Below are 16514 nucleotides of genomic sequence, written 5' to 3' on the forward strand. Positions count from 1 at the left end.
TCTAGAGAAACACTAATAACTTGTATTCAATAAGATAATAGTAATGGAATGTACCCCACCCAATTTTGTTATATAATACCCCAATACCCCATCACAAATTCTTTTATTTCTAACTTTCCATTAGTATTTATAAGTGTAAATTAAATATAAAAATAAATTTATTTCACTTAGTTTGTTGTGAACTTCAGTTTTATCCCAAGTGTAAAAAAAAAAGGGGGGGGGAGTTTATCTGAAGGCCCTAATCACCCCCACCTTTAGTGCCCCAGATTCCAAAGTGCTATTGATATCCTACAATTCCTTAGAGAATTCCACCTGCTAAATTTTCTCCATGCCATTTTCTCTAGAGAGGCATTAGAAAATGATGTTCCAGTATGAACTGCTTATATTTCTTTAGAATAAACTGGTCTTGAAAAACTTTCAGGGTGGTTGACATTTAGTGCATTATCATAAAATGCTAGTTCAGACAATTTAGCAGCCTGAAAAGAACATGACACCATGCAATTTATTACATAAAGATTATCCAAGGCCCAGATATGCATAATCTGTTTACATATACATATATTTCAGTGAAAATGTGCTTCATTGGTGAACGAAATGTAATACCTGCTGGTTTGTCTTAGGGATTGCTTTATCTGCAGAAAGACATCTTTGTCTCATTGAACAATGATTAATGGGAATATCTGCTTCTGATCACTTCTAAACTACACTCAACAGAAAACAGTGTTACATGTTTTTCAGGGGTAATACACATCAGTCATTAACTTTTTAAACTGGTAATTGCTGATATGAACGTTCTCTGTTTTAAAAAATATCTTAAAAACTCAATTCCACACCTTGGTAAAACTAAAAGTTTGATGAAAAATTTTCGTACAAAACACAGTGCTCAGCAGTGTCATTTTGTTCAAAACCACTTACAGAATTTTCTGTTGGGATCATGGATATGAGTTTTACAAGGTCTTGTAATACAAAATTAATTACTGCAAATTAAATACGTAAAGAAATATAGACAATTCAACTAGAGCATTTTTTTCTGATTACCTTGTATAATCATTAAATTTAAAGAAAATCACTTCTAAAGTGGTCTGCAGCCTGTGCCCAAAATGCCAAGTCACTTCAGGGGAGAGTATCTTTTAAATTTATTTTTTTTATATCATGTGATCAACCAATTTGGGGGGAGCTTTAAAATTCACTATCCTGGGAACTTAATTTCACTCCTTACATTGCACAGATGGACTGATACACAAAAACCATACGTTCATTTCATGAAAATGCATTAAGACATCTGAACCTCTAAGTTCTACATGTCATTTTGCTACATTTTATAGATGCATGTCTCATTTTTTTATACGGGATAATTTACATACATCTCAATACAATGACACTACATAATCAGGAGGTTAAGACTGCATAGTTGCCACTGTATTTTAAAAGTTAAACTGCATTGAATAAAGAAAGTACATATACACAAGTTTCATATCAGATAATTTTTATTGCCTTCAACTATTTCATTATTTTTGTTGCAGCAGTAGTACAAATTTAGTTACTGAAACACTTGTGAAAGTCACTTCTTAACAAACTATCTTGCACATGAAGCAACCAGCATGTATTTGAATTTGTTGAAATAAGTAAAATAAGTAGTAATGAGAATACATACTAGTAATGTTATACTCTGATGGAAACCTGCACTTACTTTGTAAATACATTTGTCACTTTTTACTTAAACCAAACATGATTATTTGTTCTCAATGACAAATGCTGAATGCATTAAAAACCTTAAAATCAAATTTAATAAAATTGCTCTGAAATGGAAATAGCAATGCGCTCAATACTGATTATTCTTTCAACCTTAAATATTGAATGTAAAGAAATATCAGTAATAAATCTTGGCTACTAATATCATCTGAATTTTAGAAATTCTGCAATTCTGACAAGTTAATAGCAAAACGGAGAAAATATTTTTATACATAAAATGAATTCTAGCTTTATGAATGCATCTGTAAAAAACTTCAATGGTGTAAATAAATTGTGAGCCTTTTCCTTATCCTTCTAAACTAATTACATAGCAAACTATAAATATTTGTTTTTCAAACTAATGAAAACTCCTCACACGTAAGAACACACACAAAAAAGTAATAATCTGGAACTGAAACTTTCAACACAAATATTTCTCCAGAATAATGCATAAAGAGAATGTAGGTGACTTAACATCCTGGACCAACTTCTCTAAATAATCCATTTCCATATGGTATATACTCACTCAGACTAGCAGTCTCCTTGGCCACGGCAGACCAAAGGCAATGCAAAAAATAATAATAATAATTATAGTAAAAATAAAAAATTCTGTGTTTCCAGAATTCAGCACAGAAACTTCTCACTGGATAACTGATTATGCAATACACAGGAAAGGGAAGGATGAGGTTTCAAATTTAAAGTAAGCGATTAATAAATATTGGTGTACTTATTCCACAAGTACACCAAGAGCATTTTTAAATAAATTCTTAAATTTATTTAAATTAAAAGCTTATAAATCTTCATAAACTATCAGTTACATTTGAAAGAATCCTGGCTTAAAGACACTTTCCAGAAGTCCCTAAAACTTTTGAAAATGAAAGTGCGGCACTCCAGCTAAATTCACAACCTAACCTGCTAAAGCATAAAAATATATTTCAGTAATACTAATTAAAAGGAGTACCTATGACTGTTCTTAAAAAAAAAAAAAAAAGTAATTCTTTATAGTAGATAATTATCAACTTTTGTTTAATGTATGGTAGTTTAATACTACTTGAATTTCTTATTTTTAGTCACTGAAACAGTGAATATAATTTTTTAAAATTATTATTAGCATCGTTTTGCAAGAATAAAATTTGAAAATTAAGAAATTCATTATATAAATTTAAAAAAAAAAATTCATCATAACAAAATCATTGAAACAGAGTATGATTAAGATTTTGTTTTAAACGTTTGTTTTATGGCCTCATCCTTCCCTTAAATTATTTGTACAAAAAAGCCATAATTTTTTTTAATCATCACAGTCAATAGGGACCTTTCCCTCCAAAGAAACACATACATATATATGCATATGCGTGTTTTTGTATATGTATGTGTGTATATATATGAGCAAGCCCTTATAGATGATACTATTTCATCACAAGTATGTATATATATAAAATATGAACACAAAATAGGAATTTATATAGTGTATATCTATGTGTACATATATATACATATATCACAAACACATATGTATATATATATAAACACACATTTGCCAATAAATATCATGATTCATGTATGTATAACTATATATAGATATACACATGCATATCATAATATTTATGTACTTTTAAGGATTAAAAAAAAAAAAGTGAGAGTTCAAAGCAAAGGGATAAAGCTGCAGAAAGATAACACCAGAATCAGCAACATCGGGATAATTAAACAAAAAGAAAAAAAAGAGGAGTGGGGAAAAACATGACTAACGTTAAAGTATTACCAATTATACAACAAAGGGAACACAATTATTCCTCCTCCAGTGGTATGACTATGCAATATTAGATTATCTGTACAGTTTAAGCAATAAGTAAATCTAACACAGAAAAGACAGAGCACAATCTCAAGATAGTTATCATTCATGTTTCAATATGGGTAACAAAGTGCTTTGCAAAAACGAGTGAGAATTCTCTTGTAGATGTGGCACGTGTAATTGTATTCAAACAAAATACAATTTGCATGTATATATTACATATGATTAACATTTGAATAGTTAATAGTTTAGTTATGCATAACAAATAACACCATTTGCTTCACCTTCAACACATGGAAAAAAAGTACCTCCAAGAGTACTTGTTCAAGTTGCAGTTTATGGAAGAAGGGGTAAAAATTGCAGCAATGGATGACAGATGAGTAAACTTAACAATAAAGCAGTTAGCGAAGAACTCCCATTGAATTCTGTCGAGCTCGTTTAGCTTCTTCATCTGCTATTTGTTGTTCAATAAGGTACTGTGCAGTGCCAACAGAGTTTGATGAACCAGTAATTGTTACTATACGATTGCGAGTGCCAGGAGCAAATATACCCTTTTTTGATATTTGAATATTAGCTCCACTAAATCTTTGAATTTCTACTAGAGACTTACCACCAGGTCCAAGGATTGCACCTACGATATTTTCGCCAACTTCAACTTCTATCTTTGTAGTGTCTCCAATTGAACGGTCATTGGGTGTTGGGCTTTTTCGCAAAGAGGAAGGAACATTACTCAAGCTAGTTCCAAGTCCAAATGAATTATTATTAATTGGTAAGGCAGCTGCACTTGGTGAGGCTAAAGCTGGTGAGGTTCTTCGAAATGGATCATACACTGTGCCTTCTGCTTGCATTAAAAATCTATCAGTAGAACGAGAAGGAGTGGGAGATGTGAAGCCAGGTCCTAATCCAAGTCCAGAAATTCCATTTCCAAGACTTCCAATTGGTCCAAACATACTTGACCCTGCAGCCAATGGTCCTGAAGTTCCTACAGAGGTGCATGCGGTTTCCATTCCTGGTATTGCAGTAGGAGAGGTATACATGCCTTGACTAGCAATATTACCTGGTGGCATAGGGCAACTGCTGGCAGCAGAGCTGGCCATACCTATTCCCAAACCACTAATCACTGGAGTGCTGTTCATATTATTTAACATGTTCAATCCTAAACTAAGCATGCCATAATTTGCTAAAGTATTCATAGCTGCAGTTATCTCCATTACAGCCTGCTCAGAATAGCCACTGGTACGTAGCATAGCCTTAACATTGTCAATTAGTTGTGCCGAATTAGCAGGAGCATGAATGGCTGGACCTCCAACTCCCATCCCCATTCCAGAAAAGGGCATAATTCCTGTAGGAGGTGCACTAGTCTGTGGACAGGTAAAACTATTGGTGACTGTGGGGCTGAGACTATTCAAGCTACCATTGGAACTATAGCTTGTATTACTAGTATTCATTGTTCCACCTGAAGCATTAGCAGCATTGGCAAAGGGAGAACCTGTTGGATTGAAATTTGCTACAGGTCCAGTTACGTCTGCATAACTAACATTAAGACAACTACCACTTTGGGGATCCTCTGCAATTTTAGCTAGAATCATAGCACATGCTTTTTTATTGTTTTCTATTTCACCTATTACTGTAATGCAGCGTTCTGCCAGGGCATGATCCTTTGACTTCTGAGAAATCTGTACATATGCACCGCTTTCTTCTTTAATTTGTTTTATGTAACTACCGCCTTTCCCAATTATCATTCCTGCTGTGCTGTTTGGAACAAGGATCTTTACCTGCAATGAGAAAATTCAATTAGTATTGTTTTAAATCTGTAGATATTATATATAAATAAAAAAAGTTCCAGAAACAATTCACTAATATTAATATAAAAAAAATTCTCATCACATTCCTTGTCAGTTTGTCATTGTGTCATATTTACTTTCAGAACATTGGCTTAATTTAATAATTGTATGCAATTTATGCGACTACTTTATCTCAATTCATTAAAGAAATAAAAATTGAAGCAAACACAATTTAATACTTAAAAATAATAATAAAATAAAAATAAATTTCTGTTTATTCTCATGACAGCTGAAGGCCTGAAAATATTACAGTCGTTGTGACTAAATACATATGGCATCAAAAGCAACCAGGATATTTTGGCACTACAGTCTGCAATGAGCCATACAATTTTCATGGTCGAGTATAAACTCAAACACACCCTTCTTACTTGTAACTGGTCATGCTAATCACTGGACCACAGCTAGTCCTTTACCATTTACACCAAGCATTTATATCAAGAAAATGTCTGATTTTAACTAAAGTAGTTATTACATTTGATAAAAATACAAGAATTTGAATGTGACATTTGCTTAAGAGAATCTTAGTGTAAATGATCTCAAGCCTTTTTTGAGAGGAACATCACTTGTGCTGTTAAAGAGTTAAATATCAAATTTCTGTATCCTGATTATTTGTACAAGGTTTGTTCAAAACTAATGAACAACAGGCAATTACACACACATATATGCAAAATAGTAGCATACTGGGTTTATCTATCCACTAGTACCACCTATTCTCTCTGGTAGGATGGATGAGTTGGTGTATGAGCACCAACCCTGTCCTCATCATTCAGTGTGAAAATATAGCTGTCAATGATGCTCTGTTTCATCAATGTGTAGTGATTGAATTCCTTCTGGAGAGAAATGCAGCAGCCAACATCTATTGGCAACTTTGTGACATACATAAGGATGCCTGTAATGTCAAAAAATAAACAAACTCATTTACCATAGAATAGATTTAAAAAAAAAATTTTTTTTTTTTATGAAACTTCAAGTGTGAAAGGTATTAGAACCAGGGCTGGAGGGTATACACCATATGCCCTCTGGATTTTTTTTTAGGTGAATAGCATATACCTACCTGTTTTTTGAAAGAATTAAAACAAATATATTATTAAAATATTTACTGAAAATTAAAAATTAAGTTTATTAGAATTTGATTCTTAGGCAATACTTAGTTTTATTATTTTTACTACCTATTCCATATATAAGTAAGTAAATATGCCGCGTGTGTGTGTGTGTGTGTGTGTGTGTGTGTGTGTGTGTGTGTGTGTGTGCGCGTGAGCGAGCGAATACACACACAGATATATGCCAAATACCCCCTAATTCGATAAATAAGAATGGTATACTCTTTGCATAAGTAACATTCACAAAGTATACCTTCTTCTAATTTTACAACTACAGCACTGATTAGAACCTGCAGAAGTACTTATAGAACCATGCATGGGTTAAAAGTTGTGAACACATAAGATACTTGTTGATATTAGACTAATTTCTGGTAAAATGTGAAGGGACACTGTTCCATTGATCAGAAGAAGAGATAAACAAGGAAGAAGGAAAATTAGTTCTGTGAGTTTGGCAGTAAATGGATGTTGACTGGTTGAGGCCTGTTTTCAAACTGGTTTGGAAAAGAGTAGTGGAATTACAGATGCCAATTCAGAAAACAGAGCCCATGGAAGTATCTATAGAAAAGCCATGAAGCAGAAATTTAATGTATATGAAACTGGGAGTAGAGAGAGTTCATAATGGAGGGGTCATTGATTAACCTGACTGCCCTCTTGAGGATGTAGGAACAATATTCCAAAAACAAAGAATTTTACAAATCTTAAATCTGCAGATTTAAGATTGTTTTAATTTTTTTTAATGCAATATTTCACAGGAGAGTTCAAAAGTCTGAGTAATCACCTCTAAAAATCCAATGTCATTCAAGATGAACACAGGAGCAATAATTTTTTTTTCCCCAGAAATCAAACAAGACTGAGTTTTAGAAGGATTGAAGTCAACTAAGTTTTCTTCACTTCAGTGGAGAATTATTTGGAGATCAGCATTTAACAAATGGGAGACAGATTTTAAGAAGCTGAAAATGTTTGTGCAGAGCAAGGTTTATCACTATGGACAGGACAGGAAGCCAGTAAAAGAAGGCCATTATATACAATAGGAAAAGAGTGGGAGAGAAAAATGAACCTTGGGAAACACTAGCATCAGCTGTGAAGTTAGATGATACAGAGCTATCAACATTATCTGCAATAAGCAATCAGATGGAAAACTGGCTACTCAGTTGCAAAAAAAAAAAAAAAAAAAAAAAAAAGACAGCAATTCATATGATACAAGTTTGTTCAGAAGGCCTCTGTGCCAAGCATGATCAAAAGTTTTAAAAATGTCAGGGGCAACTGTTTTTCTGTTTCACCAAACTGTTCCATGAAATTTGTCCACCATGAGTAACACAAGAAACTGGCTGGATATGAGCAAATTTTGAAGCAAAAGGAAAAACACCAGTAGAATAACAATGTTAAAAGGCAACACAGAACAAGGGCAACTTCAGAGTATAGGATTTGGGAGAAAGTGGAAAAATTCCATCAGAACCTCGAACACCCTTGGCATAAAGATTGTTCAGAATTCTTCTAACATCGTCCTGTTCAGAAGATCATGGGAGGCAATGAGTGGAGTTTGGTAAGGTGGGAAGTGATTTGCCAAAATCACTTATGCAAGAGTTAGATTCTAATAAGTCACCTTTATTTTTTGCTAAAGATGCAAGAGAACCATCAATTGTAACAGATGGAAGTATTAGTAGCCATACAGTGTATGGAAACCACACAGGCTTTTTCTGCACTGTTTTTAAGTAGATAAGTATAGATGGTGGTCAGAAGTTGGCCAGCATTAGCTTTGGCAAGTGAAAAAAGGCTCAAATACTATTTGCACAAAAAGCAAGTCTTCTTTTTTTAGCCTAATCAAGTTTGGATTGATTAACAATTGTTCAACTGTTGTGAGCTTTAGTGTAAGCAAAAAATGAAGCTAGAGATTTTAATACAAGCCAATTAGGAATGAAAACAAAAAATAGTAAGAGTACAAATATTGGAAAAAAAAAAAACATAACATTCTTAATGTATTGTACACTTTAGTTGATTTCCACTTTTGTCCAGCTTGCCAAAAAGTAATTTTTTTACTGGGTTTCTGAAGTTCACAGATTGAGCAAAAATATCAGTATTGTTGACTGTTCTCATTACTCTGTTAAAACACAGGGTAGTAAAGACAGTTTATTCTGGCATGAAAATAAATAAGCAAGTTCGAGTTTGTAATTGGCCTTTTTGGACTTTTAATGTGATACTTATTGTGTTCAGTACGGATTCATGTCTAATAATTCAAATACAGGCATACCTCGGTTAACGTTACCTCTGATAACGAAGCTTCGATATAACGAAGTCCGCAATTTCAAGCCCCATTTAACATAAAAAAAAATATTCCAGTTTAATCACCTGAAATCTAAACAAACTGAAGAAATTACGGAAACCTTTGGGGCTTCTCGTGGTTGGCTCAAGAAATTTAAAAAAAGGGCCAGGATTCATAGTGTAAAATTAACAGGAGAAGCTGCAAATAAGTTTCCAGAAAACTAAAGGAAATAATTGAACGTGAAAATTTTCCACCAAATTTGGTGTTCAGTGTTGACGAAAGCGGTTTGTTCTGGAAACGGCTACCAACAAAAAGCTTCATTTCTATTGAAGAAAAATCAGCTGCTGGGTTCAAAGCAGCAAAAGACCGTTTAACGTTACTCTTTGGATCAAATGCCTCTGGCGATTATAAATTAAAATTGTTATTAGTTTACCATTCAGAAAATCCGAGGGCGTTAAAAGGTAACGTAAAAATGAATTTACCTGTAATATGGAAAGCAAATAGAAAAGCGTGGGTTACCAAGGAGTTATTTACTGATTGGTTTGTTAACCACTTTTGTCAAAAAAAACAACTTTGAAGAAAAAGCTCTTTTGTTGTTAGACAATGCTCCGGGACATCCTACTGATCTTAACACGTTGGACACATGCATTCCTGTCAAAGTTGTGTTTCTTCCAGCAAACACAACTTCCCTGATTCAACCATTGGATCAGGAGTAATAGCATCATTTAAAGCTTATTATCTGCATTGAACATTAAGCAATTTAACTGAACTAGAGGATAAAGAGGAAATGACAGTTAAAACTTTTTGGAAAAACTACACCATTAAAAACGCAATTGAAAACATTGATAGTTCTTGGAAAGAAGTCACTAAGAAATGCTTAAATGGAGTGTGGCGCAAAATTCTAGTTTGTACTAGAAGAAGAAAATAACATCCAAGAAATTAGAAATGAAGTTATCCAGATGGCTCAATCAATAGGTTTCGAAAATGTCGATGAAGAGGATGTTAGAAATTTATTGAATGCAGAAGATGATGGTTTTTCAGTGGAAGATTTAGAAAACCTTGTTAGCAACGAAGACAAAGATAATGAAGACGAAGTTAAAGAAGTTCCTGCAGAAAAAGTGTTAACAACCAAAGATTTAAAAAGGTTCTTAAATGACATTGAAAACGTTTTAAATTTTTTTAGCGAAAATGATCCTGATTTAGGAAGAAGTTTTATTGTTAAGTGATCAGTGTTAAATGCAATAACTCCGTATAGGCAATTGTTAAATGTAAGAGAAAAAAAGCATAAGTAATCAACTTTAGACTCATATTTTAAAATGTGATTTCACTTTGTATGTAAGTTGACTGTTTATTTAATAAAACTTTTCTTTGTTCGAAAAAAAAAGCTTTTCATTTTCTTTACGTAGGAACGTATCCCTATTCTGGCCATAGTATTTTTACCTCTGAAAACGAAGTTTCACTTAACGAAGTAATTTCGTGGAACGCATCCTATTCGTTATTCGAGGTATGCCTGTAATTCCACGTGTGATTATAGTGGCACAACGTGAAGATGACATCACCATTCTGTATAAACACATTCATAATACTGTAAATCTCCTGTGTAACAACGTATAAAATTATATGATCAATGGACCCAGACAATTTTTAAATCCTATTCAGTGGAACCAACTGATAATGTAACAAACAGCAAATTCTAAATGAGAACAATTTGGGGAAGATATAGAGGCTGCCAGGCCTTTTATACTAACTAAGAGATACTGTTCAAGGTTTAGACCTAAATAAACATCAGACAAACTGATGAGATTTGTGACAGAGAAGAAAAATAGATGGCATGCATATAAAGTATTACATATAAATACAGAGGCCTACAGTAGATATAAAGTAATCTGCAATTAAGTCACAAAAGAGGTTAGGGCAGATTATGAGAAGTCTCTGGCTCGCTAATGCACCAATAAAACCCAAGAAAAGTCTCTGGCAAAGAAAAGTAGCAGAGACAGAGAGAAGGGAATTACCAAGAAAGAAGAATGATTATATCCAGCTCAGGACGCTGGGTTTGCCAAGCCCATACTCACCAGATGTGAGCCCCTGGACTTAAGTAAAGAAAGTAAATCACATTGGTATGTCAGTTATGAATTGTATAACAGTTTAAGATCGTTGTTGTTGTTGTTGTTGTATTTGGGTTTTCTGGCACAAGGGCCTCTTGGGCCATATTGTGCCTGTTCGATATTTGCTTATCACAAATTTCTCATGTTATTGTGATCATAGGCTATTATAGAGATTTATCTGTTTCAAATAAGTAAACAGTTCCTCCAAATTTGCATCATTGCCAAGAATCTGCAATAAGGTTATCGGTTCCTTCAAATGGGACAGGGAGGTAAAGGTTGATTTTCTGGTAGTTGAAAGTTGGGGACATTCAATGAGAATATGATATATTGTCAACTGTGACTGGCAGAACAAACACTGAGGAGGGTTCTCTCCCATAAGCAAATACAGATGAGTTGGATGTGAGTGTCCGATGCGGAGCCTTGCTAGAATTACTTCTTGCCGCCTGCTTTTCCTGATACTAGATGTCCACAATTTTGGCTCTTTTTTTATCTGCAACAGTTTATTATTTATTTGAGCTTTCCATAGGTCAGACCATTGCTTCCTACATGATGTTTCAATGATGGATTTGTAGTCGGTGTAGGGCACTGTTTGTTGCCTGGAAGTGCTTGAGTCAGGGTGTTTAGCAGCGGCGTCCGCTTGTTCATTACCTGGAATGCCTGCATGACCAGGTATCCAGCAGAAGGTAACCTTCTGGTTGGCTTTTTTACAGTAAAATAACTTGGACCGTATCTCTTTAAGAATCGGATGAGAGGGCGGCATGGTAGTTTGAATGGCAGTGATTGCGCTTAAGGAGTCTGTGTATATCATAGATTGCTTTATACAGCTGTTGTGTATTTTATCTAGAGCTAGTTTAATAGCAAATAATTCTGCAGTATAGATAGTACATTCCGTAGGAAGAGACACAGCATCTGAAAAGGTAGAAGAAACTGCTGCAGCACCAACGGCTGCATCTGTTTTGGAGCCATCAGTATAGATAGGTACTTTATCTGAGTTTTCCAACAAATGAGTTTTATGGAGCTGTTGATAGTTTATATTTGCCACAGAGGATTTTCCCCATCTGGAAAAGGAATTGTCGCAGAGAGGTGAGAATTCAGTCCAGGGAGTTTCAGGAGTAGCAAGGTCTTGGAATATGTTGTGAAATTTAAGATCCCAACTGATCGTGAGTTCTTGCAATCGAATCCCTGCGGGGCGGTTTTCATTAGGCTTACTGTGATATAATTCAACATATTGAGGATCAAACAGGTACTGCCAGCTAGGGTGGAATGGCATGCTTTTAATTTTTGCTGCATAATTACACAATAAGGATTTTCTCCTGAGATTCAAAGGGGGTTCATTTGCCTCAATATACAGGCTGTGGACCGGAGATGTTCTGAAGGCTCCCACAGCTGTCCTAAGAGCACTATGCTGTATGGTGTTTAGACGTAATAGTGAACTCTTCCTAGCGGAGTCATAGACAGGTGATCCATAATCTAATCGTGATCTTATTAAAGCTCTATACAGATGAAGGAGAGAGCTTCTGTCAGCACCCCAGGACTTAGCAGAGACTGCTCTCAGGATGTTCAGTTTTTTTAGACATGTAGTTCGAAGGAAAGCAATATGGGAAGCAAAATTAAGTTTGTTATCTAAATATAACCCCAACAGACGGAAATTGTTAGTGACAGGAATCAGGTTGTTTTTTAAAAATATTTCGGGATCCGGGTGAAGTTTGCGTTTTTTACAAAAATGAATTGCGCTAGATTTCTTTTCTGATAGGGAATAGCCATTCCGCAATGCCCATGATTCAATTTTAGCGATGGAAATTTGGAGTTGTCTTTCAATGGTGTTCATGGTTTGGGATTGACAAGAAACAACGAGGTCATCAGCGAACATATATGATTCTACTGTATTAGGTACATCCTGTGTCATGTTTGTAATTCTTATTGAAAATAACGTCGGACTAAGAATGGACCCCTGAGGAACACCCTCCTCTTGTACAAATGATTTAGATAAATTGTTCATGTATCTAACCTGAAATGTTCTGTGGCATAGGAAGTTTTCTATAAAGTGGGGTAAATGACCTCTCAAGCCAAAAGAATGAAGATCTTGAAGTACACCGTATCGCCAGGTGTTATCAAAGGCTTTCTCAATATCAAGATTGATCATGACCAGATGTTGTCCCCTTATGAAGGCATTTCGTATGTTTGCTTCTGCTTTTATCATTACATCTAACGTGGACCGGTTCTTTCGAAACCCGTACTGATTATTATTTTGCAAGTTGTTAGTTTCCAGGAACCACGTTAGCCGCCTGTGAACCATTTTTTCCAAGACTTTGCCTAAGCAGCTGGTCAGTGAAATCTGCCTGTAATTATGTGGAAAGCTGCGATCCTTTCCTGGCTTTGGAAAGGCTAGTATAATTGAGTGACGCCAGGAGTTTGGGTAAATATTTTCTAGAAATATTCGATTGTAATATTTTAACAATGCCCTTTTTGTTCTGTTGTTTAGTTGGCTTATCATGATGTAGTAGATCCCATCTGGACCAGCAGCACTACTGGAAGTTTTATTGAGCGCCCCTAAAAGTTCTGTTAATGTAAATGGCTGGTTGTACGGGTGTGAAACTCTAGTGGAGAAATTGATCTTATGCTGCTCTGATGATTTTTTAATTTTCTGAAAGATTGGGTTGTAGGTGGATACACTTGATATACTGGCAAATGATTCGGCTAAGGCATTTGCAATTTCTGCCGGTGAGGACAACTCCTTTCCTTTCCAGTTTAATATTGAGGCTGGGGACTGGATATATTTGCCATCAATTGTTTGTATTTTCTTCCAGATGAGTCTGATATCTGTGTCCTTGTTTATACTAGAGGAAAAGCTAAGCCATGCTTCTCTTTTTGCCTTCCTTCTTATTTGGCGGAACTTAGCTTTCATTTTTTTAAAACTAATTAGGTTACTGGTTGTGGGGAATTTGCGGAACAAATTCCAAGCCCTATTTTTTTCCTGTTTAGCGTATGTACAATCCGGATTCCACCAGTAATTATTGTGTTTGCGTTTCCCAGGCAAGGACTTTGGTATTGTAGAGTTGGCGGCTTGTAATATTTGATTCGTTATATGTTGTGTGACATAATCTATGGGTTGAAGTTGAATTATTTCATCATCTAACTGAACATTTGAAGCATATTCATTCCAGTGTGCCCTACGAAATTTCCATTTGGTGCGACCCGGCAAAGGGGGGTTTACCCGTGTTTGCAGCTTGCAGAGAATTGGTAGATGATCACTATTTAGTGGATTTTCAAGAACAGACCACTCCGTATTAGTACATATGGAGGGAGAGCAGATTGAAAGGTCTATAGCACTCATGGATCCTGTTGAAAAATGTATATAGGTAGGCTCTCCAGTATTCAAAAGGGTAAGTTGGCACACATCGAGAAGATTTTCTATTTGTTTACCTCTTTTGTCGATTGTTGGAGATCCCCACAGCGAGTGATGAGCATTGAAGTCTCCGAGTAAATAGAAAGGAGGTGGTAGCTGGTCTATTAGATTTTCTAGATTTTCTGAGGAGATTGAGGAATTTGGGGGAAGATATATAGATGCTATTGTAATAGTCATGCCAATTTCTGCGCGCATTGCCACTACCTCAAAAGGAGTCTGAAGAGCAACAGGTTTAGATGGAATATTATTTCTAACAAGAACTGCCACGCCTCCACGAGCTGGCGAGTCGATACTCCTATCTCTTCTGAACATGGTATAATTTTTAATGGTAGGACACACTTGTGGATTTAAATAGGTTTCTTGTAATGATATACATGCTGGTTCATAGCGGTTTACGAGATCATGCAAGTCATCTTTTACATTACGAAAGCCTCTACAATTCCACTGAAGAATTCTTTCCATTATGCGTTCTTGTTAGTTGTTTTTGCTTCTGACAGTTTTTTGGTTGTAGCTTGTTTATACCTCTCTATTTTTCCTTTGTCTTTCTTAGGAAAGAAAGGACGTGTTGTGTCTATCTCATCAGTTGCATGGAGTTCTAAAATTCCATCATCTGAATTTTTCTCCTGATCAATATCCATTTCCGTTGAAATCCGTGGATGCACTATTGGGGTTTCTGTAGCTTTTGGTTTCATTGTTGACGCATCGGCTGGAATGGAGATTGGAGTATTGCTGGCTTGTTCAGTTGTTTGTTGTGAAGGACACTCTTTGGGAGAAGTGAGTATGGATCGTGCCCAATTCGCGATAGATGTATTAGGAGGAACTGTAACGTCCGTTTGGATACTTACTGATTGCACCTGTTTGGCAGCTGTGGCATACGTACGCTTTGGCTCCATTTTGATTATTTCTCTTCTCGCCTCTGAATAAGTGACTTTGTTTTCCACTTTATATTTCTGTATTTTTTTCCCTTGCTTCCATAGTTCGCATATTTTGGAGAAAGCTGGGTGATTCCCTTTACAATTTGGGCAATTAGGAGTGGTAGCATTGCAATCGGATTGGTTGTGGTCTTTCGATCCACAGTTAGGACATATTGCCTCACCTCTACATGCAGTCTGAGAGTGTCCATATTTTTGGCACTTATAGCACCTGATTGGGTTTGGGATGTAGGGTCGGACACGGCAATGGAGATAGCCTGCTTTGACAGATGTTGGTAAGATGGGAGAGCTAAAAGTGAGGATTATGCTCCTTGTTGGAATGAGAGTACCATCTTTACGAGTCATGATTCTCCTGGCTTGGATGACTTTTTGTTCTCGTAGCTCTTTGACTATTTCCTCCTCTGATACGGTTAATAAGTCCCATTCTGCAATTACTCCCTTGGAGGAATTTAAGGTGGCATGGGGAGTGACTTTTATGGGATGTCCGCCGAAAGTTGTCAGATTTAATAGCTTTGCAGAATGCTGGGATTTCATGGTCTCTACCAGAAGATCCCCAGACTGGAGTCGCCTTACTGATTTTGGTGAACCTGCGACAGCCTCTAAGCATTTTTGCACAAGGAATGGGGACAATTTACTCAAAGGCTGGTCTGATGTAGAGTGCAGTATGAGAAATGCTGGTATCTCCTCTTGAGGATTTGTTTTCAACCTCTTGGGTTGGGAGAAGTCATCATCGGTGTGTTTTGTCGCTAGTTTTGAGCTCGGAGGCTCTAAAGGTGGGAACGTATTGTTATCCATCTTTGCTCCTTTCAGCCCCGGGAGAGTGGATTTCTTCTCCCAGGTTACCGGCCCCGCCACGGGGAGGCAGGAGCAGTGCCGCTAGAGTGACCAAGCGGTATAAAAGTTAGTATATTAGTTTAAATGAAAAAAAGAAAGGTGATTTGCCTTTCTGAAACTTACTTACAGATCGTAAGTCTAAGTTTACTAGTATTTAATGAAAACGTAAGAAAACTTTTTTAACTGAACAAAACTGCAGCTTCGAGAAAAACGCTCTAGAAATCACTGAGAATCGCTTGATCACTATAACGCTTGGCACCCGGGGCCAGTTTAAGATCGTAATCAGACTACTGACAAACTAGATATTTTACATCTAAATTCAGGTGTGAGGAATTTTTAGGGTTGGGGATGCTGGAAATATCAAATTACAGAGATGAATAATTTGTGAAGGCACCTGGAGCAGATGGATCTGTCCAATTTTATTAATGGAGGCAGCAAAAGATGTAAGCAAACCTTTAGCCATAATTATGAGAGCATCACTGGATGCAGGGGTGGTCCTCATGTGTATTCCCA

At 35.8% G+C, this 16514-nt stretch overlaps 1 protein-coding gene across 5 annotated transcripts in view; it reads right to left on the reverse strand.

Moving 5' to 3' along the window:
* Positions 1-3392: 3392 nt before the first annotated feature.
* LOC150082288 (RNA-binding protein Pasilla-like) overlaps positions 3393-16514 on the reverse strand; it is a 165017-nt gene continuing 151895 nt past the window's right edge. For 4 of the 5 annotated variants that reach the window (XM_090379219.1, XM_090379221.1, XM_090379220.1 and 1 more), the window contains one exon: positions 3393-5295. In XM_090379219.1, the coding sequence (XP_090235345.1) occupies positions 3922-5295 (1374 nt within the window). In that variant the 3' untranslated portion in view covers positions 3393-3921. The remainder of the gene's footprint in view (positions 5296-16514) is intronic. The other variant, XM_090379223.1, reaches the window with a different exon arrangement.

Source organism: Mastigoproctus giganteus, chromosome 8, assembly GCF_048544385.1.
Source record: "Mastigoproctus giganteus isolate SK-2022 chromosome 8, ASM4854438v1, whole genome shotgun sequence".
NCBI classification, from domain to species: Eukaryota; Metazoa; Arthropoda; class Arachnida; order Uropygi; family Thelyphonidae; genus Mastigoproctus; species Mastigoproctus giganteus.